The sequence below is a fragment of the Hippocampus bargibanti genome, linkage group LG16 (assembly GCF_051943395.1).
Source record: "Hippocampus bargibanti isolate YZ-2025 linkage group LG16, ASM5194339v1, whole genome shotgun sequence".
Taxonomy (NCBI): Eukaryota; Metazoa; Chordata; class Actinopteri; order Syngnathiformes; family Syngnathidae; genus Hippocampus; species Hippocampus bargibanti.
Window position 1 is genome coordinate 10,012,693 of NC_142749.1, and position 20,075 is coordinate 10,032,767.

At 38.8% G+C, this 20,075-nt stretch overlaps 2 protein-coding genes across 2 annotated transcripts; one reads left to right on the forward strand and one right to left on the reverse strand.

Moving 5' to 3' along the window:
* Positions 1-437: 437 nt before the first annotated feature.
* gltpd2b (glycolipid transfer protein domain containing 2b) lies at positions 438-5,956 on the reverse strand. The gene is made up of 4 exons (XM_089017739.1): positions 5,380-5,956; positions 3,992-4,050; positions 3,711-3,889; positions 438-3,606 (listed from the first exon to the last, which is right to left on the reverse strand). Exons 1-4 carry the CDS (start codon positions 5,447-5,449, stop codon positions 2,997-2,999), a joined length of 918 nt encoding a protein of 305 aa, XP_088873865.1. The 5' UTR covers positions 5,450-5,956; the 3' UTR covers positions 438-2,996.
* Positions 5,957-10,713: 4,757 nt separating this feature from the next.
* Positions 10,714-19,414, forward strand: chrne (cholinergic receptor, nicotinic, epsilon). Its single transcript, XM_089016605.1, has 12 exons — positions 10,714-10,882; positions 13,950-14,083; positions 14,273-14,317; positions 14,394-14,503; positions 14,609-14,764; positions 14,847-14,947; positions 15,626-15,826; positions 16,631-16,745; positions 17,601-17,715; positions 17,949-18,156; positions 18,262-18,392; positions 18,488-19,414. Exons 1-12 carry the CDS (start codon positions 10,813-10,815, stop codon positions 18,653-18,655), a joined length of 1,554 nt encoding a protein of 517 aa, XP_088872731.1. The 5' UTR covers positions 10,714-10,812; the 3' UTR covers positions 18,656-19,414.
* Positions 19,415-20,075: the final 661 nt, after the last annotated feature.

Below are 20,075 nucleotides of genomic sequence, written 5' to 3' on the forward strand. Positions count from 1 at the left end.
ATCCGTGACACGCAAGCAAAGTACAGGTCAAAGTTCGAAGGCCTATTATTAACTTCCTTACCATAAACTTTTTTTTTCTTCCATGGTTGTATATCTAAAAGTCGTACACCAGAAGTCATCGGCGATACACTATATTTTCTCGCCAAGTCTCGCTGCAGGTCTCCTCTGATCTTTCATCACCTTTGTCTGCCCTGTCACCATCTTCTTAGAATGAGAGAGCACACAGCAAGTAAAACACAGACAGGACGGATTACCTGGTTTTAGAGGTATTTGTGGATTTAAAATAGTCTCATGGAGAACACTACAATGTTTTGGGGCTTAATCAAATATTTGCTCCTCAATCGTTTTTAACCCAATCAACGTTTCAGACAAGATTGAAATTTTATTACCCACCGTCCAATAAAAGGGAAGCCGTGACCACAAATATTTCAGCAGGATATGTTAACAAATAAGCACCTTTATTTTTATTGGGAATCACTTCAGATTAAAAATCTAGAATACTGTCACATAATACTTCACAATACTTCAGTAGTGAAGCACCATATTTGTCCAGCATGTCATTTTTTTAAATAACTCTCTATATCTTTCAACCACAATCAATACGTCCCAGTGCTAATTTATCAGTTTAGACCAGAGGTTTACCAATGCTGGTCCTCGAAGGCCCCTATCCAATGATCATTCGAATCTGATGTGTTGGAAGGCAAGGAACATATATATATACATGCTGAATGCGTACCTGTCAATTTAGATGTTTTCCCCATATTTTATATGTTGTTGTTTTTTCATCATGTAAAATAACGTACGCGTACTACAAGTTTTATACGGGGAAAAATATATTGTGAACCAATCTTAAAAAGGCCATTTTGGCTCAAATCCAGTTCGTCTCAACTGCCGGTAGCCAATGACAATGCTACCGCCGATCGCTACTATTGTCCCGCTAAACCAGCAAAAGTAATACCCACCATATATATATATATTATCGCTGCGTACGGTCGGATTGATAAAAGTATAATGTGCACATGCGTCATAAACTGTCTACATTTCCACTTGTCTTAGCGTTTTTTTTTTATCATTTCAAATAAGGTAGTTGAGGTAGTGTGCTAACTCTCCAGGAAAAACATTTATAGTTAAAAATCAAGGCAGTTAAAAAAAAAAAGTTTGCCCTCATACAAACTCATGTTATTTTGCTTGTCATCTGTTTTACAAATAAGCCCCCGGATTACACAGAACACTGGCTAAACATTAATAATGTGACAAGCACTCCACTGCGAGACTAATAAAGGCAAATCGAATCCAATCCAAGCATGTATTTTAAGGTCTCTTTGGTGCATTTCTGCAGCGTCAAGGTTAGTGTTGTGAAGAAAAAAATAATCTAAACATGAACGTATGCACAGCTGCCGTAAATATAGCATGAGGAAAATACATATTTGGTCCTGTCACTATATCCCCCTGCCTAATCAAGAAGTTATATATTATCCTGGACTTCAAGCGATCAACATGAACCTTCAACTCATTAGTAAAATGTTTGCAAGGTAAAGAGGTCAGGTCAGCGATTCTCAACCAGTGTGGCAGAGGAGCGGTCATCCGAGGTCAGCGTGCAGTGGTAACCGAGGCAATGAATTTGTCCTCAAAATATTGTTCACAGTTAAATGTTTGTTCAACGATCCATGCCAGGAACGTAATGTGATGGCCAGAATTTTTAAAATTAGATGGGAAGAAGATACAATAACTGAGCCATTTGTTAAAATAAGCTTTGTGTGCAGTTTGAATTTCAAATTTGACACTTTTAAAAGTGCATTTATTTGCTCCTCTAATGTAAAATTGGCGCCTTGGTGCAATAGAGCAGAGAGTGGTCCCCAACCCCTGGGCCGCGGACCGGTACCGATCCGTGGGTCATTTGGTACCGGGCCGCGCAGGAAGAATAAATAATTTCCATACAAAGAAAAATTACCAAATTACGTCCATCTATGATTTACTATTGACGCATGTCAAAACGCTTGTCTATGTCATGTGATACATACCGCTAAAATTAGCCCACCGTAAGCGAGCAAAATGAGTGAAAAACAAACATCTTATTTTGTTGTATAAATCCACCGGTTCGTGATAATATTGTCTGACGTTAAACCAGTCCGTGGTGCAAAAAAGGTTGTGGACCACTGCAATAGAGGATGGGAAACACTATGTTGTGTGTCGCCACGTGCTGGCCATTAGAATAAATGCAATATTAAGGCACTTAACTTCCATCAGATTCTCTTTACAAGCCAAAAGGTCAAATGCATCATGACCTGCCATAATGTATCATGACCTGCCATAGTCTAATCCATTTTTTTTCTTGACGATAATATATTCTACTGTGCATCCCTACTTGTCTAACCGCCCTGTTAGGATTACCATATTTTCCAGTGTTTACGGCGCACCGGAGTATAAGGCGCACCCCCAATGAATGGTGTATTTTCAAACCTTTTCTATATATTAGGCACACCTGACTATAAGGTGCACCTTCAATTAATGAAAAAACGTTGTTATATCCAATTATATGAAAGTTTTTCGAATATAAGGCACATCGCATTATAAGGCGCTACAGAGGAGGCGGGGTTATGCTATACTTCCTCTATCAAGGCAAAATGGAGTCAGTGGCTGCTGACAGTAGTTGCGAGACCTGTTGTAGCTCAATATTACTTCATATATAAGGTGCACCTGCATATGAGGCACAAGGTCATCTTTTGAACAAAATCAAGGCTTTTGGGTGCGCCTTATACATCGGAAAATATGATAAATTGCATTTGTGGACTACAAATGAAATATATAATCCACCTCTTTTTATCCATCTCAGAGGCAACAATTTTGTAACTTGCTGTTGCCTGAGAATGACGCGCATGACAATGGCCAAGGGCTCGCAATCTCAATGATATTTAAGATTTTTTTTTTTTTTACTTGATTCACAGTTGTCAATGCGGTAACAAGAACTGATACTGTCTGACCGGCAATGTTTTCTTTTATGGCAAATCCAGCATGCCGTTTTCCTCCAGAGCTTTCTGCGTCCTGTCATAGACAACTCCGAGGGCCCGAACCACCCGTCCCAGGACTGTGCTCAGCTCCTCCTGATTCTGCACGCACAACAGCCTGAAGAAAAATTCCCTCTCTGGCATGGCGATGAAAGCCAACTCGGCAGCCCTGCGCACGAACCAGGAATGGTGCTTGGCCAGGGTGGTCTTGTAAGCCTCGCGGCACAGATCCGATGGGCTCCTGAGTCGACCCGCGACGGGGATCTCGGCCAGCTTGTCCAGAAAGAGCTTGAGCCAAAGCAGGGCTCGGTGCAGTCGCAGAAGAGTCCGACATCCGGAGTCCGTCTGGTGGTTGAAGTCTACTAAGCCTCGTTTCAACTCCACCCAGATCATGGAACGCACAGAGTGGTAAGCACCAGAATGCTCCGAGGGATCCAAATTCTTCTTTCCAGCCTCCGGGTTCACTGTGTTTACAAAATCTGGATACACCTCTTCTTCGGGGCTTTCCTCAGCCAAAAGGGCCAATTCCCGGATGATTGAGGTTTTGGTTTCAATCTCTTTTGATATAAGGCCAACCATGGGGCCTAAAGCCTCCATAAACCTGGAGGAAAGGCAACAAACATGAATTATCACCTCCGTCGTGACCATACACGATCATTGTTTCACAACAGCGTCACATTCACATCGTTTATCTTCTGTTCTTACTTTACAAGCTCATCCCAGCTGGACAGATAAGGCTGCAGCAGGACGTCAGATGTGAAAGCCGGTGATGCCAACAGATGGGTGAGTAGCAGTGACACTTGGAAAGTCTGTCCGGGGCACTCCTCTAGGATTTGGGGGTCTTCTGACACTTCGAAGGCACTGCTGTTGGACAGCAGGTGTGGCTAATGAGATGGGAGGGTGCATACGGGCAAGATTAAAAAAAGCCAATTCAAATCAAACAGAATCCCTATTATGACCATTAAATGTTAAATATGTCAACGTACCTCCTTCACTTGATTGTAACCTTTTAGACAAGCATCCCAGTGGTAATCCAAACCTCCATCTAAACAAGTGACAGTTGAAAAAAAATCATATTTTTGTTTGGAAGGGGAATGCAGCCAAATTTCTTCTATTTAAAAAAACAAAAACATTGCAATAGTAGTATACATTGAGTTGTGTAAATTTTATGGTTGCATATTTCTTTACAGTAATGCAAAAAAACATGGTACCCGATAGTATGCCCATTGAAAATATCCAATTTCACATCATTTGTTTGAAATGTAATGTGTGTGTGTAATATTTTTTATTATTTTAATATAGTATATTATTATATAAGTAATATAATTAGATTGTATTCATAGTTTACTTTAATCAGATTTTATTATTTATCATTTTATTTTGGGTTTTATTGTTCTGGTGTTTATTGTTCTTTTAATTGTAAAGTGTACTTGGGTGCTTTGAAAGGCGCTTGTAAATTAAATGCATTGTTATTATATCCTGCTTGAGCTGTTCATGCCAGCAAAGATTGGAAAGCACAACCTATTAAATGCACTTCCATTAGATGGCAGAACTTAAATAAACGTTTTACATAAATCCACCCCCCCAAAAAATACTTTTATTGTTCAAATATTGTCATATTTTGCCATACGCAAAATGTCCTCATGATCTTGGCCATCTCTGCTTAGAACAGACTCGATCCCGCCATTCAATTCTACTACTGACATTCGATTATTGCTGCATGTCATTTAATCAATGTATTTTTTTTTATGTTTTCTGAAAAAAATATTTATGCTGTTATTTTATGGAAGGTGATGAGATGTTAATTTTTATTAATTTAAATTTGCTTTTTTACAAAAAAATATATATTTTCCCCCAAAAAATCAATACCATCTTTTGCTACAGAAAGCATAATATTCTTTTATTCGGGCAACCAGATAATTTTTATTGAACGTATTGTATTGCCTGTCATTTTTACACAACCTAAAGTTTCCTTTAAATTACAATGTCACAATTTGGTCATTATGAAAACTGTATAATTTTATCACGATTGCCTTTCTTCATAAATTAGCTTTTTTCCCCAACACTGTTTTGAATTCAGTTCCCAAATAGATTCCTCTCCCCTTCAAAACATCATTCAGTATCCGCTTGATAACAAAAACCATTTATCCCCCGTGACATGGCGCATCAAGCAACTCCATCTTTTAAATTCCATTTGTTTTCGGCTGATCATGTGCGTGAGCGGCGCTGGCGTTTTACAGCCACTGAAACATGTGACGGCCGACTGACAGATGATTTAAACCGTTCAGGATGAGGAGTGTCTCCCCGCCAACAAGGGAGGGCTTGTGTGGATTTATTGTACGTTGCATAGGTCAGAGAGACAAAGACTACTCACGGAGCCAGAGAGTGCCGAGGAAGATCACCAGGACTAAGATAGCCAAGGCAGCCTTGCTCTTCACACCCATGTTGAAGTCCACTTTCCTTTTCTGCTTTCTTGCTGACTGCCTTTCCCCGTCTTAATTCCTTCTGTGCCTCACATGAGTCCTCGTCCCCTTCCACTGCCTGTTACCACAATTACTTTCCTGGATACCCCACCAGCCCACCCTTAGCCCCTGAAACCTTTCATACTCCTCCCCAAAAGCTTTAAATCAAAAGTTGTATCCACCATTATGCTCTCTCTTGAGCGCTCCCATCAAAAAGTGAACAAGTGCCGCCGCTGCTTTTGCCGTCCGCCCCTCTGCGCTGTCACAAGTCACGCCTGCAGATGCTTTTTCCCCCTTTTTTCATTCACATGTCCTCCCCTTGCTTGTCTTTGTGTCTCAATGATCCCTTCAAGCTGCTGTTGCTCAACGTGAGAGGGTCCAGAGATCACTCCGAGATCAGCAGTGGTTGGCTGATAAAGCAGAGCCAACGCAGCGTGTCCGACAGTAACCCTCCCCCCTTCCTTCTTCTTCTTCTTCTTCTTCTTCTTCTCCCTCCACATGCTTCTCCCTTACAGTATGTACATATGTCTTATATTTCTTGGAGAGCTTGAGTAACCGCTAACTCTCTCTCCTCCCACCAACACCCCCCCCCCCCTTTTTATTCGGTCTCCCCCTGTCTCTTTTTCTCCCCTCGTCTCCTTACTCATTCACACGCAGACCATTGTCAGCATTACAGCCTCCAACATACATCTCATGGTGGAAAACATGAAGCAAAGCCCCCCCTAACCTTTGCCTCTTTCTTTAATTTAAAGAAACATGCGTGCGTCTCTGTATTGATCGAGCGAAGGTCCGCATCTGTCAATGAGAGCAGCGCGTTTCACGTTGATGACAACAGCCACCGTCACGTTTTAAACATCTGTAATGCCACATCCTTGAGCTCTCACTTTTCTCTGGGGAATTCTATTTTCCACCAGCTGTGAACTCTCTCTTGCCTGGGCGAATGTGAACGGGCATTGAACTTGGCAAAACCTCATGTGCGTTCCTAAAAAAGGGGCTTTACAATGGCATTTCTAAGTTGAAGAGATGGAAAAAAGTGAAAGTGGTCATTATATGACTGGGAGGGGGAGACCGAATCCCAGTGGGAAACATGTGACTCACTAAGACGAGCCGAGTCGGATCGGCTAAGCAACCGCTGTGATTTACATTCTGGATAAGCAATAAATGGACATTATATCAAGGAGTCGGTCATTGTGCTATGCTAGGCTAGAACATGGAGTCCAAAGGCATCATACTGAGAGGCTATGTTGACGTATGGAGGTTCAGTAGAGTGCGAATGAGGCACTTCATCAGTGTGTGACACTCCATATCCCCAACTTAGTTTCACACCACCCTATGGCGGCACAGCTTTACTCCAGTGAGGAAAACATCTTGAGTTTCAAACCATTTAGCCACATGGCAGCAGAAGTCACTTGTTGAGCGGTTAAGATTGAGTTTCTGTATAATTATTGACTATGGGCAACTAGATAGTAACAACGTGAATTTGAATGTGGTCGGCCTCGCCCCCTGTGTAGATCTTTCAGTCTTCTGGGAAAGCTGGGTACATGATGTTCAGGGTGTGTCTGTGGGAATGGATGTCTACTCTTGTGAAGCAACATTGGTGAGGTCAAAGGTGACTCACATTGAAGCTGAGGTGGAGATCGGATGCTTGCCTGTTCTTTCCAACTCTCTTGATGCGCATGAGGCAATTTTCTTTGTTTTTGTTCAGTGTTGTCAGTGTGAATTGTTTATTTATTTAATTAATTAATTAATCATTCATTTATGTATACAGTACATGTGTTTATCTATGTATTTATTCATTCATGTTTCCAGTAGATGCGCCTTTATCTATGTATTCATTCATTCATTCGGGTATTTAGTAGATATATGTTCATCTATCGATCCATCCCGGTCTATCGATCCATCAATCTATCAATAAATGGATAGCTAGCTATCCTTTTAGTTATTTTTCTTGTTCATTTATGTATTTATATGTTCATTTATATAAATAATTATGTATTTATTTGTTTGTTTATTGCTGTAAAGTGTACAAGTGAACAAGATTCTGTGGAATGTGGAATATTGACGATTTGCTGGTAGGGGTTGTGTGAAAAGTACTAATATCAAGGGCAGACAAAGCTGTTTAACATAAGCCACTTTTATGTTATGTCAGAAGCTCCGTTAACCAAAACACCGGAGCAATCATAAACTCTCCAAATTATATGCTTGTTTTGTGCTTTTGGATGGTTGACTTGCTTTTTATTATGATCACATCATTTCTTCCCAAACTCGCAGCGATATGTCACATGGTAGCCATTTGGTTCTGGTCTACATAGCTGATGTACTCCACTTTTGCTGAGATTAGATAAGCAGCCTCAAGAACACGAGTTTGCCCTGCTCAACATGCCTGATTTGTCCCTCTCATTTTGTTCCGTTGCAGTTGTAGGCTTGGACAGATGCTGCAACCTTTCTTTTCTCTAGGTTAGTGTGAGACATGTAATCTTCCTTGTGCCAGCTCCGGTTACTTTAAGGAAGCCCATCCCTGTTGCACTTACTGTATATTTAGAAGTACATCGCATACTGTGCAACTCACATGGCACATTCCAAAAATTTGTGTCTTGCCCTTGTCACAGCAGAGTGACACGATCTTATATTACTCACAGCACTAATTATAAAAGCAAGTGTAGCACCCCGAATTGAATGTGAAAAGTCTTGCAGTTTTGATGTTCTACTTATGTTACTTCCAGTGGATTGTAATGTGAAAAGTTGCTAAATGTATCGTGATGTAGTGCTACCGCTCCGGTTTTTACAAGTATCGTCTCTACATCCAGGCCTCTGGCCCCTCCAGTTTTTTTGGTGTGTCAACACAGTCTGACTACTCGAGCCTTAAAGGACAACCGAGGCCTCCGGACAAGTTCCGTCCATAATTTGTAAAATCACTTCAAATTACTTCTACTGAGCGTATTTTACAAAGATTCCACCGCATATAGCGACACACAATGCATTTTGCGGTACTTTGTTTGGTCTGAAACCTTTGTGTTGATGGCGAAATCAGAAGGAAAACACATAAATAACGCGATGGTGAATCGTGTGTCGCACCAAGACAACTATTTGATATTCGCTGACACAAATTCCCAGCAGACAAATCAGCCCATTTCCAACGGAGCTTGGGCGCCATCTTCTGCATTTTCTGTGTGCTACATTGCTGTCATTGACGGCTCAAATTGATATGGGAGGACTCCTTTAATCAATTGCAAACCTTTATGCTTTCCTCTTCAGAATGATTTGAATCATATTCATAAATGGATGAGTAACAAGAAAGCATCTTCTCCGAATCTGAAGCCATTGTTTTGATTCTAGAGCAAGGCAAGACGTTTTTGGCATGACGTCATGAACTGGGGGCGGGACTTTCTGAAAATCCCTAATTTGCAGCTCAATTTGTTGCAGTTTTAGCACAGTCATTTTTATTGGTGTTTTGCATTTGACTAAAAATATCAACCTACGTGTTTTGGGTATTTTAGATGCTATAAAACGCTTTTCTGATGTCAGTTAGGAAACAAAAAAATGGTGTTGGTTGTCCTTTAAGGCTCATATATTTATATAATGTTTCCATATAATTCACATATGTTCAGAATATATTTTATCATATATTAAACATGTATCTGTATGTAGTTGCAACATATATTTCCATATAATATTACACATAGAAAAATACATTATATCATATATTGGTCATATTTTTACATCCATCACTAATAATTGTCCAATATAAATTGTAATATATGATGGTAGTTATTTATAAATGCAAAATTATATATACTTTGGTTTGGATTTGGTTTGGATTTGCCTTTATTAGTCTTGCAGTGGATACATTTACATTTCACAGCAGCAAAGTGATGAAAGTTTCTACTATATAAATGTATATATTACACGTTATTTTTGAATGTATTGCAATATATGAAAAGTGCCAATCATTTGTATGTTTTGCAATATATAACAATATATTATGAAAATTATATAATAATTGCATAATGTATATGCATTGACAATATATAATAAATGATTTTAAAATATAAAATATATGGGAAAATGACATTGAATAGTATATATGTATTACAATATATGACAATATATTACAGTTATGTTTTGGAAAATATATTTTCGTTTCAGAAGAGATTGCTAGCATATTAGTGAAGCTCTTGTGTGTATCTAGTGTATTAATACTAGATACATAACAGGGAGCGGAACAGGCCTTTACAACCCTGTCACCAGTTCACCTTCCTGCGACACACAGCTGCATGTATGTCACACCGTTTCGGTCTGAATCACTGACTCATTCCAATCCGTGCACTCAACAAGGCGTTGGCTTCAGACACCAAACTGACCCTCGTAAAAAACATTCACTTGCCAAGTCATCACATGCTCTGACATACAGGCCTACATAAAAGGCCGTGGAGTATCATTAAGTATTGAAAATTATTTTCACTCATATGTTCTGTGCACCACCTCTGTTTTTGGCCATTTCTGTCAACTGAAAATGACATCACAGTTGGTTCGAGCTCAGGTAGCAATCAAATCACAGCTCACAGGGTTAAATTGCAGGACCCACATAATATTGAGTTTAAGGACTACATAAATATTCAATGCAGCGTAAGAAACCCTAGACTCTCTTCTTTCACCAGAAATAAATAGTTAATTCCTAAATTATATGGTTCTGGAGTTATCTGTGCTTGAAATGGGAGCGGCTGTACAAATCTCAAATGCTGCCCCCTCTTGGAAGGGAAATAACATTGCCAGAGGTCTTACCAGCGCTTTATCTGCACCCACTGCAAAAAAAAAAAAAACAACAACCCGAACACATTCGGGAATGGCGCTCTACATCATATTTTCAATTCCCGAATACATTTGGGAATGGCAGTGAATGAGTTAATCAGAACCCTGTGGTTTTTTTTTTTGGTTGACTTTCCCATTCATGTGATGCAATGTAATTTCAAAGGCCTGCTGCAAATTACACCATAAAATAGTTGTTAAATTGTTCAGTACCACTTAAAACGAGTAGTATCATCTATAAATATGACTCTTTTTTAATACATTTTGCAACTGCAGTTTTGAGAGAGAGTCTGGTGGTGTCACTCCATATACTCGGTCTCTAATGACCATAATGATTATTATTGTGGGACACTGGACTGTGACTTGACATCCTGGTTTAGTGCACAGCTGCTGCGTAATCTGAGTCCAAAGATAGCGACAGCCGGGGTGGGCTCACTCGAAGGGTTTGGTGCGGGGGATTTAGGGATCGTTCTCCCCGTTTACTCTTCCTCTCACTTTATGCTCCAATACAGCTCACTACACAGAGGAGGTCCTACGGCATGATGGCAGAATGCAGTTTGAAGCAAATTTTCAGGATTGGGATTCTTTTGGGGACTGTTGTTGTGCAAGGTAAGCATTATATTTGGCACATTTCCCGGTCACTTATTTATTGTTGATTCATTTTCTGTCTGTGACATGCAGTCATCAGATCAGGTTTCAGAATGAAGAACAACTATATATTTCAGCACATTGGCTGTCACACCAATGCACACATTAGATTAGATTGGCTAGTAAACGTGACTGCACAGTACATGGGGGGTGCATATCCATCAATCCAGTCTTAAAACCGCTGACCGAATAAGAAAGGACAGAGAGCTCTTTGGATTGGTTTCCAGGTTCAGGAATTGTGAATGGGCGTTGAGGAGGAATTGCTCCCTGACTGACGGCATGAAAGTAAAATTCAAGACGTGTGAACCACTGCGAGTTGCCATGTGGGATGGGAGCAAATTCCATTGATTGAGAAATTTCATGGAGCTGCTAGCAAAACCCTGCAAGATTGTCTTTGACTGAAGGGACCCGGACTATGATAGTTTGATGTATTTATGGACAAATAAATTATTATGGACTGCTCTTTGTAATCTGGGTAAAAAACATGGGATGAACTTCATCAAAATGAAGTAATTCTATTACATCCAATATATTATCATTGACTGACAGAACTCATTTGTTAAAGGACAACCGACATCACTTTTTTGTTTCCTAACTGACATCAGAGAAACGTTTTATAGCATCTAAAATACCCAAAACACGTAGTATGATATTTTAGTCAAATGCAAAACACCAATAAAAATGACTTAAAGTGTGCTGAAACTGCAAAATATTGAAACTGGAAGTGGCCAGTTTCAGAAGGCCCTGACCCCTTGTTCGTGGTGTCACGCCGAGACGTCTTCAATCAAAACAATGGTTTCAGATTCGGAGAACATGCTTTCTTGTTACTCATCCAGTTATGAATATGATTCAAATAGTTCTGAAGATGGAAAGCATACATGTTTTCAATTGATTAAAGAATTTATTCCATGTCATTTTTGAGGCATGGGGTGGGGGGTAAATGTCGCACCCAAAACAGGCAGAAGATGGCGACAAAGCTCCGTGTGGAAATTGGCTCAACATTTTTGTCACAACACACAAGGATTCACCATCGCGTTATTTATGTGTTTTCCTTCTACTTTCGCCATTAACACAGATCAACATGAATTTTTCAGACCAAACAAAGTACCGCAAAATGCATTGACGTGATAAAAGGACTGCTACAGTGAGTCCTTTCTCGGTCAGCGGCGTTCCTTCAGTGACGTGACGTGAAGACTCATCACCAACTCGATAACAATACTTCCTGAATATTCAGCGCGAGTCTTAAAACATAAAATATAGCTATATATATGTGGTGGAATCTTTGTAAAATACGCTCAATAGAAGTCATTTGAAGCGATTTTACAAATTATGGACGGAACTTGTCGGTTGTCCTTTAAGTGCAACCTGAAATTTGGAACTTTGTCAAAATTAATTTATTAAGGTGAAGCAAACCAATTACTGCAAATGGTTGCTTGAAATCAAAATTATCAAGTGTCATCCATTTCATTACTGACTGCAAAGAAACATTTTTAGTTGAACCCGCCTTTTCTGAAAAACGCATAGATGACGTGATAACCAGTCAAGCACCATCGCAACGAACACAATACATATTAGATGGGACCCACATTTTTTATATTCTGATGGTGATCCAGAATTCCAGATCACCTTAGGTTGACACGAGGTTCTGTTTTGATGTGTCGTCTGTCGTGTAATCTGAGCTCAACATAGTGACAGCTGTGAGAGAAGAGGCAAGGGGTCGGGTCGGAAATAACCTCTGCCTTTCTGTCCATTGGTGTCTTGTGAAATTTGTATTTTTTGTTGTTGTTGTTGTTGAGGCGCCTATTTGTGAATGTGGAAGATGCTGGATAGTTTTATGGTTGAAATGAATGGCCGGGCGGTGCTGACGGGTTTAGTTTCATTGCACTGTTAACCAACAAGCTATACCGTTTTGGCTGCATATCTACACAACATCAACATTATTTTGGATGATGCAAATGTAAAAATTGGATTTTTTTTAAAAAGTATTATGATTCTTATTTGATAGAAATAGAAGCTCTTGTGTTCATGCACTAGAATGCCATAGCTAAAATAGTTTAAAAAATACTGCATGCAACAGATGTTTCTCCCTTTGTTTTACGGTGTTATTTTATCTGACATACACTTAGATATTTGTGTTCCTCAGATTCCACCTGGCAAAGGATGTGAAAATTTCCAGTGTACCAAAAAAATAATTAATAAATACATTTATACTTGTACATTCTCCAAAAAGTTGTTGACTTAAATGTCAACCAGCATGATACACATGAAAAACAATCCAAAACACAATTACAGACCAAAGCTTTTTGATATGTTTTCATTTATTATTGGTATTATTTGTAGTATTTTTAAATAATAAATAATAATAATACATTTTATTTCAAGCGCCTTTCAAAACACCCAAGGACACTTTACAATAAAAACAATAAAACAAAGCACATAACAATAAAACCATAAGTAAAATGATATATAATAAAATAGCAGATAGAACTATACATTGAAAGCAATTTTGATAATATGTTTAATATTGTTTAATATTTTTAAATATTTTTTAATATTGTTTAATATTTGTAATATTTTTAATATTTTTAATGGGTTATATATTTTTAACATTTTTAATATTTGTATTATTTGTATTATTTGTATCATTTGTATTATTTGTATCATTTGTATCATTTGTATTATTTGTATCATTTTATTTTTAATATTTTTATTATTTTTATTATTTTTATTATTTTTATTATTTTTATCTTCTTGTTTATTTATTTATATATTTATTTTTGAAGGTTGAAACAATATTTTGCGATCACAAAAAGTAGCTTTCATTTCACCGTCTTGCTGCTTGCGTGCTAGTTTCATAACTTCCACCTTTTTGGACCTGTCCACTTTTCTGCTTTGACATTGTAGTTTAATATCGATATTTGCCACATTCTTGGTGGCTGGACGATTAAGGGAGACAGCCAATCTAGTTATTGAGAAACAATATTTTTTTTGACATCACTCGCACCCTTGTCTGTTTTCCTTTTTTCAGTTCAGGGTAATGAAGAGACGGAACTGATCGGAAAGGTGTTCAAAGGTTACAACAAGAACATTCGTCCTGTGGTTCGTCCTGAGGACAAAGTGCAGGTTCAAATCAAACTGACCCTCACCAACCTGATCTCCCTGGTGAGAGCGCTTCAGCCCCTGTCGCAACAAAGCCTCACTACACATTAAAAATAGGATGGATGGCTAATAGCGTCTGGCGGGAAAACACGACATGCGATAACATCAGAATGCAAATTCCTCGTCAGACAGAGAGATTTGCAATGCATACAGTGAATTATCCTGAAAATATTTGTTCACTTTGATCCACAGAATGAAAAGGAAGAAACGCTTACAACCAATGTCTGGATTGAAATAGTAAGTTTTTTACAGAGATTTGTTTAACACTCACAACTCTGCCGTGATGTCACATGATCTCTAATGTCCTCCACAGCAATGGGTTGATTATCGTCTTGCGTGGAATGCATCCGAATACCCTGGCGTCGATATTATCCGCATCCCCTGCAAAACTGTGTGGCTCCCCGACATTGTCCTTGAAAACAAGTAAGGTTAAACCGCCCAATGTCTGATCCCGCCAGCAACTTCATGATGACAGAATTATTAGCGTTTATAGGTCATGCTTCTGTTACTCACCGTCCCTCTCTGCAGCATCGACGGCAAGTTTGATGTGGCTTACTACGCCAACGTATTGATTTCAAGTGACGGATCGATATATTGGCTTCCTCCCGCTATCTATCGCAGCACCTGTGCTATAGAGATCACCTACTTCCCTTTCGATTATCAGAATTGTACACTAGCATTCAGGTAAGACATGTTTCATAAGAAGAAACACATCCAATGCTTGTACAGTAAATTATTTATGTCTGAATTTATTTTCTTTTTTCAGATCGCAGACATACAGTGCCAATGAAGTGGACCTCATTTTAGCTATCGGAGAAACTGGCGAAAGAATTGAATGGGTGGACATTGACCCTGAGGCCTTCACTGGTAAAGGGTTTCCATTCTAATGGATCCACAGATTGTACTTCTAATTTTTCCCAGAGGCTATATATATATTATTTTTTTTATCTACATTTAAATGTATTACTCTAATCATCTGTCCATGTCAATAAGTATTGGATTTCCCTGGTTTGATTTTTCTCCATGTTCAGATCATTCAATTCACCTTGGGGAGAATATCCAACTTTCCAAAAATTCTCACATTCTAAAAAAATGTATCTCGTTTCTCATCATTCCGCATTTACACCCAAAAATTCTCCATTCCTTCTTAAATGAAACATTGAACAAATTAACTTCATATTGTTCCTCGCTGAAGTTCGAGAATGTTCATCTCATTCAGTTTCAAAAATTCCAACATACCAAAAAGCTAAAATCAACAAAATAAACTCCATTCATTTCCAATTAAGAGTCACACCATTCCCATTTCAAATAGCGACACGTTAAGGGAATTGAATGCAAGCTGTGGAACATTTGACATTCCAACATATTCTACATGCCAAATATCTCACAATTTTCACCAATAAAAGTCCCACAAAAAAAGAAAATACATCTCAATTCTCATTGACACATGTAAAAAAATAAAATAATAAAAATACTACGAATAATAAAGAGATTATATCGAAATTATACATATTGATCCATGACTATAATTTTTTTACTTCTTAGAAAATGGTGAGTGGGCCATTGTTCATCGTCCTGCAAGGAAGATGATAGACCAACGATACTCCCCAGATGACTTGGAGTATCAGGAAATCAGTTTTAATCTGGTCATCCAGAGAAAGCCCCTTTTTTACGTGATCAACATCATCCTTCCTTGCTCGCTCATCTCGTCACTAGTCGTTCTAGCATACTTCCTACCTGCACAAGGTAAGCTATGCCATCGCTTATTTCTTTATTGTTATTGTTTTTTGTAGACAGTGAGGAAGTCAGAGAGCACAGTGAATGAATAGGATTAGCCTTTATTAGTCTCGCAGTGGATACATTTACATTTCACAGCAGAAAAGTGATGAAAGTCAGAGGAAAGGAGAGGAAGAAGAAGAAAACAAAATACAGGACCCGCTGGAAAGGCAACCACTGTCACAGCGCCATCTTGAAGTCAAAACAACAACAAAAAACTAAATAACAAATAACATGACACAACACAAAAGACAGACAGTCATTCAATCTTAAGCACTTTCTGCACCATCTTTGTTGTATGAAGCAGTTCTAGATGAAAGAGGACAGGAACAAAGCATCCTTTTCACCAGTGGATCAGGGACATCATGTTGAAATATGCTACAAGCTAATGTTTGTTGAAAGCAAACACGAAGCGGTACATCCATTGACAAAGAGATTGTCTCCTGTCCCACGTAAATCCGCTTCAATTCCAAGCTGCGACAGCATACAGAGAATATAGCCTTGATGAAAATCTGACAGTGATTTGGCTTCTGGGTGACAAGTGAGAGCTAGACAGCCTTGTTTATGATACTATACTAATTGTGTTGATATTAAGGTTTTTCAAGTTGTGATAAAACAAAATGAGATATGCAAGGTAGACAATGAGTCGGGCATTCGTCAACAAAATGTGACCATGATCAAGTTATAACCTTTTGTACCGTCTTTCGGGGATTGTGCTTCTAAAATGTTTGTGTTTTCTTTCATATGTCATGCTGTTTTATTTCTGCTGCACAGCTGGAGGACAAAAGCTCACCGTCTCCATTTCGGTCTTGCTCGCCCAGACTGTTTTTCTCTTTCTTATTGCTCAAAAAGTCCCGGAGACATCACTTTCTGTCCCCCTCATTGGCAAGTGAGTCTGTTAAAGTTGCTTAAAGGACAACCGACGTCACTTTTTTTGTTTCTTAACTGTTCAGAAAAACGTTTTATAGCATCTAAAATACCCAAAACACGCAGTATGATATTTTTATTCAAATGCAAAACACCAATAAAAATGACTTAAAGTGTCCAAAATCTGCAAAAAATTGAGCTGCGAATTGGGCATTTTCAGAAAGTCCCGCCCCCAGTTTGTGATGTCACGCCAAAACGTCTTGCATTGCTGGAGAATCAAAACAATGACTTCAGATTCGGAGAATATGCTTTCTTGTTACACATCCAGTTATGAATATGATTCAAATAGCTATGAAGAGCAAAGCATACATGTTTGCAATCGATTAAAGAAGGTTTTCTGGGTCGTTTTAATGGCTCAAAACTGACGCGTGGTGTCACAGAAAATGCAGAAGATGGCGGCAGGGCTCCATGTAAGGAAGGAATCAGCCAGTTTCCATAGGCTGATCCTTCCATGGAGCTTGGACGCCCTCTTCTGGCGGCTTTTGGGTGCAACACGAGGTTTTCAGACCAAACAAGCCAGATGGAAGGACTGCTACAATGTGTCTTTTCTCGGTCAGGGGCGTTCCTTTAGTATGGACTCGTCACCAACTCAAAAACAAGACTTCCTGAATATTCAACGCGAGTCTTAAAACGTAAAATATATCTATATGCTGTGGACTCTTATTAAAATACACTCAGTCGAAGTCATTTGAAGCCATTTTACAAATTATGGACACAACTTGTCCGGAGACGTCGGTTGTCCTTTAAAGTTCTGTTTTAACTGTGATCCTACCCGACATTTTTGCTGCTTATAATGCCTATTTTCCAATGTCCTTAGATATATCATCTTTGTTATGTGCGTCACCACACTGATTGCAACCAACCAAATTGTGGTGTTGAACTTCTCCCTGAGGAGCCCAAGCACTCACACCATGTCTCATCAAATCAAGCATGTAAGGGTCCACCTAAATATGGATTGGAAAAAAAAATATATATATATATATATATATATATATATATATATATATATATATATATATATATATATATATATATATATATATATATATATATAAAAATCAAGCGCACTACCGATACTTGACTAATAAGGTATTTGTGGTTTTTCAGGTCCTACCACTGCTTATAACACAAATTTATTGACGTCAATTCGTTTCCATGCTTTCAGGTGTTTTTGGAAATGGTCCCCCGCTTTCTTGGCATGTCATCTCTGCTGGATGATAACGAGGTGACATCAGAGGTCAACGGCGTGAGAGATCGAAGACGAGACTCCTTCGGCCTCATGCAAAGAGCAGAGGAGTATGTGCTCAAACAGCCTCGCAGTGAGATGATGTTTGATAAGCAAAAAGAAAAGCACGGGCTGATGCAAGCAAACGGTGAGAAATCTGCAGATTCCAACCGATCATCCGAGCATCTCTTGCGCATGCATGTTGAGCCTGAAATATTTGTCTAAAAGCTTGACGTCTGCGTCCTTCGAGTAGATGGCATTGACGCCAACACGACAACCAATCTGTACAAGAGTTTAGCTCAAGCTGCACCAGAGATCAAGCAATGTGTGGATGCCTGTAATTTCATTGCAGAGACCACAAGACAACAAAATAACATTGGCTCGGTAAGTGTTAATTTTCACATGATCAGCGCATGACTATTTGTCTCTCTGTCAGACTTTGTCTTTTGCTTTAAATGAATCACATTTTCATTCTCAAGGAAATTGAAAGCTGGGTACTGATTGGGAAGATGATCGACAAGGTGTGTTTCTGGGCTGCCATTCTTCTTTTCATCGTCGGCACAGTGGGGATCTTCCTCACGGGACATTTCAACAAGGCCCCCGAATGGCCATTTCCTGGAGAGAACAACAAATATGCCCCAAAGTGAAGTAAAAAAAAAAAAAAAAACTAAAATCTCCTGAGTCTGAGACTTCCAAAGGTTAAAAAAATGTTGATCGTAGTGATGGCTTCAATTTACTGTCCGCAACATCAAAGATGAAAAATCCGATCACAGTAGAGCGCCAGAAATTCCAGACAGACTTGCAACCTTGATCTTCATCTGGACGGGACATATTAACAGATCAGGTCTCATTAAAATATTTTTATTTATTGTCATACAAATCACGCAAGATTTATACGTATGCTATGTTTGCCGGATGAATTAAAGCAACTCATACTCAGTGTTGGATAAGGTGAAGTTTAGTGACGGGAGGGTTTAATATTTTTGTTTTATTTTTTTAGACTGTATCATAATGTTGCCCTGTTTGTCTGGGCCTTTATTGATTGAAAGCGTTAACACAATCTCTAAAAAACACTGGGGTGAGTTTTTCTTTGCAATGGTATGTCTTATTTGAAGAATGTGGGTGTGGACCTCCCTGCGATTGGCCAGCAACCAATTCAGGGTGTCCCCCGCCTCGTGCCCGAAGACTGCTGAGATAGGCTCCAGCACCCCCCGCGACGCGAATGAGGAATAAGCGGTACTGAAAATGGATGGATGGATGGAGGGTGTGGACCTTGACCCAGCCAAATCCTTATTGTTCCTATGATAACTTATTTATCATAATGCCTTGCAGAAGAAAGATTTACTCTGAGGAGTTAACGCCTTGATATAATTATGCCATGTTTTCTAAATAAATAATTGAATATATGCATTATGACTTCCTGAAGACCCTTGTAAAGCATGTTTCTCTAATGGAAAATACATTTGATCTTGAAGGGTTTTGACGGTACAGAACTAGCTTCTAGTGAAACGCAAATAAGAACAGAATACAATGATTTGAACATATTTTACAGGTTATATTTAATTGAAAACGCTAAATGAAAATGTCAAACGTATCCCTTTTTATATAATAATTGTATGTTTACTATCTTCAATTTCATTTTCGCAACATGTCCGTGTTTCTAAGGTATTGGCGCCTCCTTGTGGTCACAAAGACAACTACAATACATACAGGTAGACGCAATTTAAGATGATATCCTACTGCTGCAAGATGGAGCGCAAGCTAATAATACTAATAATAATAATAATAATAATAATAATAATAATAATAATAAATAATAACAATACATTTAATTTGTAAGGGCCGAGGAACCATGACTGATGGGGGAAAACGTGTTCAGTCAATTTACTGAAGTGACGTTTGGAAGAGCTCCTCACAGCAGTCACTTCCTACACTTACCATAATTAGATTCGCAACGACTAAAAGCAGTGGTGGGCCGTCAGAGCCAGCAAGGCCTTCTCTGCTGGCCTAACATAATCAGACATCATTATCATAATTATAATAAAAGTCAATTTCATTAAAAAAAGT

What these genes read in the sequence shown, in the direction of transcription:
- gltpd2b (XM_089017739.1), bottom strand. Translation starts at nt 5,449, where the DNA reads ATGGGTGTGAAGAGCAAGGCTGCCTTGGCTATCTTAGTCCTGGTGATC. An exon ending in GTTACAATCAAGTGAAGGAG is followed by an intron (nt 3,890 to 3,991) that starts GTACGTTGACAT and finishes CCATCTCATTAG; the next exon opens with CCACACCTGCTGTCCAACAG. An exon ending in AGCTGGGATGAGCTTGTAAA is followed by an intron (nt 3,607 to 3,710) that starts GTAAGAACAGAA and finishes CCTTTCCTCCAG; the next exon opens with GTTTATGGAGGCTTTAGGCC.
- chrne (XM_089016605.1), top strand. Translation starts at nt 10,813, where the DNA reads ATGATGGCAGAATGCAGTTTGAAGCAAATTTTCAGGATTGGGATTCTT. An exon ending in AATTGTACACTAGCATTCAG is followed by an intron (nt 14,765 to 14,846) that starts GTAAGACATGTT and finishes TTCTTTTTTCAG; the next exon opens with ATCGCAGACATACAGTGCCA. An exon ending in CGGGCTGATGCAAGCAAACG is followed by an intron (nt 18,157 to 18,261) that starts GTGAGAAATCTG and finishes TCCTTCGAGTAG; the next exon opens with ATGGCATTGACGCCAACACG.